This window comes from Plasmopara halstedii (genome assembly GCF_900000015.1).
Source record: "Plasmopara halstedii genome assembly, contig: Scaffold_3060, whole genome shotgun sequence".
Taxonomy (NCBI): domain Eukaryota; phylum Oomycota; class Peronosporomycetes; order Peronosporales; family Peronosporaceae; genus Plasmopara; species Plasmopara halstedii.
This window is the reverse complement of record NW_020189964.1, coordinates 1,281,552-1,287,330: the sequence shown is the minus strand read 5'-3', so window position 1 is coordinate 1,287,330 and position 5,779 is coordinate 1,281,552. Positions and strand designations below refer to the sequence as shown.

Genomic DNA, 5,779 nt, shown 5'->3' with positions numbered 1-5,779 from the left:
TTGCTGACCAGTACACTTGACATTTGAACGAGCGTATGTCTTCATACCGCCGTCAAAAGTCTGTCCCTTCTTGACTGTGTAAGGCTCTTTGTAGTAGACTGTACCGTTGCTGGTAGGCCATGACCCAGTCGGCATGACAGCGGCCGCTGAACGCATGGATGTACCAGATGCAAAAGCAGCCACAACTGTGGTCACGATTGTACAGACAGCGATGACGTTAGGCATGTTTGGTGATTTGGTTAGTTGTAGTTATCTTGGTGGAGTGGTTGCTAGTACTTGTGAGGGGTGCAATTAGATAATGAGATTAAAGCACAATACCAACCATTTGAATGACAATGAAGAAAGCTAGTAGATCAAAATCATCATGTAAAGAATGCCTTTCTACAAAGTCTAGTCTAAGATGCCAAGTTTCTTGCTCATATGATCGAAACACATACTGTCGTTGATACTTGCTGTTTTAAATGCCGTCTACTTATTATCATACGATATCGGGCGGGTATTGATCGATTGACTTACAGACTAACCGAAAGCGGATCATAGTTCGTCTGTCATATTGCGTGCTCTGTGTCCAATTGTGCGACCGTCCATACTCGATGGTGTGAGTCACCTTCACTCATCAATCATGGATGTGTCTGTATTCATTCATATGAATCTTCTAGTCACCTAACTGTCGCCTGGATATGAAGTAGTTTTAATACAATCATCTGTTTTGCAAAACATTCATATTTGTAGCTACATCTTTGACAGCTAGCTGGCTGTGATCTTTTACATCAACATGCGTGACGACGGTTTGCCCTTTGTGCTTTGGGATCGAAGAATGATATGAATAATCGGATGTCAACGGCGCAGGTCTCAAAACGGCTAATTTCTCAAATCTGTGTGATAGAATAGCCGATGCCATTGGTATAGCTATCACCGAAGAGTCATCGTTAAGCGTAGAAGTATTTTGAAGAATATGGTGATGACTTTGATGAATGCCGCGGCTGAAAGTCACAATATCAAAGCGCTCTTTGTGACAAAATCCAATCCTTAGTGTACAGAAAGCCGGCGAGACGCTAAGTGCTAACAACACGTATTTATTGATCTATTGAGTACTTTGTTTCTTTTAGGCGAGATAGTTGCTAGTATGTAAAAATGTTAAGCAAGCGTTCGCTTTGCATTCTGAAAGATCTCAGAATTTCGACGCTTCAGCCATGCTGCAAAAGAGAATCTCGTAGTCGGCTCTACCAATTATGCAAGAAATCTGTGGCTGTATTCACGAAATAAATTAGTCTACAAATGTGGATGATGGAATATATGCACTAGCCCAGATCACGAATGCGCACCTCGAAGTGGCATTTCAATTGAGAATGGCGCTGATCACGTGGTAACCTTATTTAAAATTTCGCGGCTTCATCAAAGCTGGTCGGAGTGGTCAGTCAATTGCCGCGGTTAAGCATCTTCGCAGAGAAGGACTGTGGTCCTCGCGGACGACTAAAAGCAGCTTGATTGATGACTGCGAAAAGAGAAAGAAAGGTAAGTTCTACAAGGTCAAAAATAAGGATAGGGACCCAACACAATTTTCTCAATGTATTTTATTTGAATATCTGATCGAATGACATACTATGAATATAATAGTGGAAGTCGCATGTTGAAGAGAGATTTCTGTGAAGAAGCCGCGCGCCGGCACAAAAGACAGTCAGCTTTTAAGAGGCACAATCAATTAGCAGACACCACAACGTGCAGTCGCATATAAAGTCTCCATTCATATGAAAAAATGCTTTACTCAGAGTATGAAGCGCATAGAGCGAAGATACAAAAGGACGAGAGCAATTACGGACGTACCTTTTCACGCTTCTCTCTTGCAAATGAGTCTGATAGCCGCGGTAGTGGCATACAAACATACTATGTGTACCTTTAAGGTGTTTCACGCATGTATTATGAGAACGATGGACGAGTCTAGTTGTGCCCATTACTCAATTCTAGTGATGTTTTCTTGAACTCACAAGAGAAGTATCGCGACTATCGAAATTACTCACAATGACGACAACATCATATGATTTGAAAGAAGGATATTCTCATAATAAGCCACAAGACGAATTGAGAATCTAAATGCTTAGAATACAGTGGTGCGGAGATAATATGAGGTGTGGATAGAAGCCAATACGGCGTTTTGATAATATATTGCAAGTGCTTTGTATCAATGTCAAACAAGAATTGCGCGTCTCTTTCTGTACATTTTTAGGCTCTTGTCGCACTTGTCATGATTGCAACAAGTCGAATGATAAAACATCGAGGTGATGACAGCATGGGTGCCCGATTGCTAAAAAGAAAGATCATTCAACTTTGCCTGTAGTTTTGTCGCGGTTTCCGGCATCATTTTATCTACCCGATTATCTCCACCGTCAAAAACTGAATCGTTCTATCGTAATATCGCCATCGTATCTTAATCTATGTCAACTTTTTTGAATTCAGCGACCGATGATCGGTCGGAACTATCGATGGAAGCAACTTCTTTACCTAGGAATAGGTACAACAGAAAACAAAATGAAGCAAAAGCAGACACATTCAACATTCATTATTCACTTGACACCACATCAAGGCTTCGCATACAAGGACTTGCTTAGTTAGCTTACTTTTGGTCATTTCGAAGCTCGCACTTACAGGTTGCAAGTTCATTTACACGTACGATACGGTACTAGGGGAATACTGACAAAGCGTGCCCGACGGACCAGCGCCTAATATTTTCGGCTCCCCTGATGTCGTGCCTTGTGACCACTGGCACACGTCGACCTTCTTACCCTTAATTTTGATGTTTTGTAGCGTCGCCTTGTCGCCATAATTCTTATTGACTGTCGCGACGCTCACTTTGCCATCTACGGCCAGAATATTCGTGAGGCTCACCGTGCGAGATTTATCGCCACACGTACCACACGAGCGGTAGAGTTTGCCGAAATTTTGAGCATAGAATCCTTCAATTATGACCGTTCCCAAACCGTTGTGTTGAATGACCTTGTCATCAGCCGAACGTGCGCCACCGCCAATCACTTTGGTCACGCTACTAGTTGTACCGCCCTTGATACTCAGCGCATCCTCACATACATCATTCCACCAAACATTCTGGATCGTACAATCGCTCTGATCACAATGTACACCTTCCATTTGATCTTTGCCGATGATCACATTTTTGAGCGTAGCACCAGGCTCGACCATGAAGACAGCTGTCTCCCACCCGCTCTCCTGCTGACCAGCACATTTGATATCCGTTCGCGCGTACGTCTTCATACCACCGTCGAACGTTTGACCCTTTTTCACCCTGTACGGCTCCTTGAAGTATACCGTGCCTTTGCTCGCGGGCCAAGATCCATCCGGCATTGCGACGGCCTCTGAACGCATGGAGGCACCCGATGTGAAAGTTGTCACGGAGGCAAGAGCGATAGTGAAGGTAGCAATGACATGCACCATAATTGGATGAAGTAGTTTATTCCGCGGTATGACTTGATTGGAATGGAGAGCTCGAATTGAGTAATGAGTTGGTCGAAATACTCATGCGGTTTAAGACGAGCACTGATATCAAAATCCTTATAGGGTGTCGTTGAAAAATGTGAGGTTGTCGATCACTTCAAGCGATAAAATTGAAGCAGTCAAGATGCATTTTGCTCTCTTAGCTCGTAAGCGGCGAGTCCACGATGTCATATGATGTAGCAGCAACAGCACTGAGGACGTTCATTGTGTTTGCTTATTTTCAGCTGTCGTAACTTTTTTCTGAGGAATTTGAAATATAGCACGCTAGGTTGATAGTTTGCTCTGTGCATTCCAGCTCTCTTTTACAAGTGGACATCAAAGTCAACATAACTCACCGATATTTCATCAGTCGCCAATTAAAGTTGGTCACTCTGACTGTGACGCATGATTGACATATGGTGAACATAGGGACGAAGCGTTGGATTTCAGAGTATGCAAACTCGACGAAGCTTGAGAGTAATGATGAAATCCGAGAGTGACGAAAGCTTTGAGACAATATATCAACAGATAGAATCTTAATCAAGGCAAGCAGTCAGGCATAAGCTAGTGACTTCGATAGTCTACCACCACTCGAGATTATAGAAACACCCTTATATGTAAACGAGGATTCATATTGTTTTCGATGACTGTCTCACAAACTGCTCCTTGAGTGTAATTGTTAGCAGATGGACCCGAGCGTATGACCGACTATCAATGGTTCATTTTCATGTAGCAGCTCAGCCCTCGGATATTCACTTAAAATTTCCTGTCACACCTAATGTCTTGTTATATCACACTTATTAGTTAACCAACTTGATTTCTTAGAAACGTAAAACTTGGATTGCAGAAGTTCATAAATCTTCTGCGATCCAAGTTCTGTACGCAATTTGTGCATACAGTAGCAGCAAATTAAGCGAGATCGATGTCGAAGTCGGTTCCCCAGATTCTCAAAAATGTTGCTCCTATGCACGCAATCGATGCTTCCTTCTACTTATATATCTTGATGATCCGTGAACTAGCTTATATTCGGAGCTGATATATACTAGCTGATTGGACAGTGAGACGTACATATCTTGTGTTAGTTTAAACTAGATATTTCATCAGAACATATGATAATACTAAACGTGTCGCGCCATAACTCTAATATCGTACCTCACGATTGTATTCGATGCGATCAACACTTGACTAAAATACTAGCTAGTTTCAGTTCTTTGAGCTTCCGAGGAAAGTATGTGTAACATAAAAGTACGCGGTGATCGAGTCCATGCTCCATCACACCCCAAATTCTCATGAAGTGAATCCTTTTGGTGTCAGTAAAAGCTTAAAGCCAACGGGCAAAAAGTTTCAGGGTGTCTTTCAAGAGCATCAATCACGAAGAGTATCCCTCTTGAACTTCTTACTCAAACGTCTGGCCTAAGAAGCCGCCTGGAAGGACGAGGTCCATCACAGACATATAATTCTAAGACGAGAGTAGTCAAAATGACTTTTCGGTAAACGACTCACATCTTAAGGCGACATAGTCTTGCCGTTTATCGCTGAGTTCCTCCATGGCCTTAACTCCCCAAATGGTCACGCTCATCTTCGCGTGCACTGTGCTCTCAGTGTCTGCTCCTCGAATCGAAGAGCAGAAAGATTTCCTACCAAGGTTGGTACTTACAAGCAAGTTATCCCTTAACCAAAGAAACCACTTCCTTGTTGACAAGCACATAAGCAAACCGCACCCTGAAAACGGAAACTTACGACTATATCATGACGTATTGGCTTTGATCGACCCGATTCGATAAAAGTTACTCGACGCCCCGATGTGAGAGCCTGTAGATCATTTTAAAAGCAAATGCATATCTCTTCGTGGGGACTTAATGACATCATAGATTAAATTAACAGGAGTACCGCTTCCAGCAGAATAAGTAGCAGCTCCGTCAGCCGGTGTCTGCTCCAAAAACTATACTACAAAAATGCGGCGTGATAACAGGGTCGATACGTATATGACTCAATTTCTCAAGGATAACCAACGATTCAATTCAGTATTTGTTCATAATTACAGCGGGGCTGCCGTAGCTTAGCGCTTGAGGAAGCGTAATTTGGGTCACCGACCTTTCGTTCTATACTTACAACACGTACGAGTTAGCGGATCACAATCCGCTAACTCCAAGAGTAATTATTGCCTTCCCAAGGCTAATTGACTCTTCGGTTTATAATTCAAACTGGTTTTTGTTATTTTTTATCTTAATTTTAAAATTTAAGATTTTCCCAAATATACTAAATATATAAATTAAAATCTAAATACATGCATAAC

At 42.3% G+C, this 5,779-nt stretch overlaps 2 protein-coding genes across 2 annotated transcripts in view; both read right to left on the bottom strand.

The window, feature by feature from the left end:
• Positions 1–225, bottom strand: part of PHALS_06782 (Protease inhibitor protein) — a gene marked incomplete at both ends in the record, with an annotated part of 1,447 nt that extends 1,222 nt beyond the window's left edge. Inside the window, one exon of the mRNA XM_024720132.1 lies at positions 9–225. Within this exon, the coding sequence (XP_024585361.1) occupies positions 9–225 (217 nt within the window). The remainder of the gene's footprint in view (positions 1–8) is intronic.
• A 2,433-nt stretch (positions 226–2,658) lies between these two features.
• On the bottom strand, positions 2,659–3,444 carry PHALS_06781 (pectate lyase; the record flags this gene model as incomplete). The annotated part of the gene is made up of 1 exon (XM_024720131.1): positions 2,659–3,444. One exon carries the CDS (start codon positions 3,442–3,444, stop codon positions 2,659–2,661), a length of 786 nt encoding a protein of 261 aa, XP_024585360.1.
• Between the last annotated feature and the right edge of the window lie 2,335 nt (positions 3,445–5,779).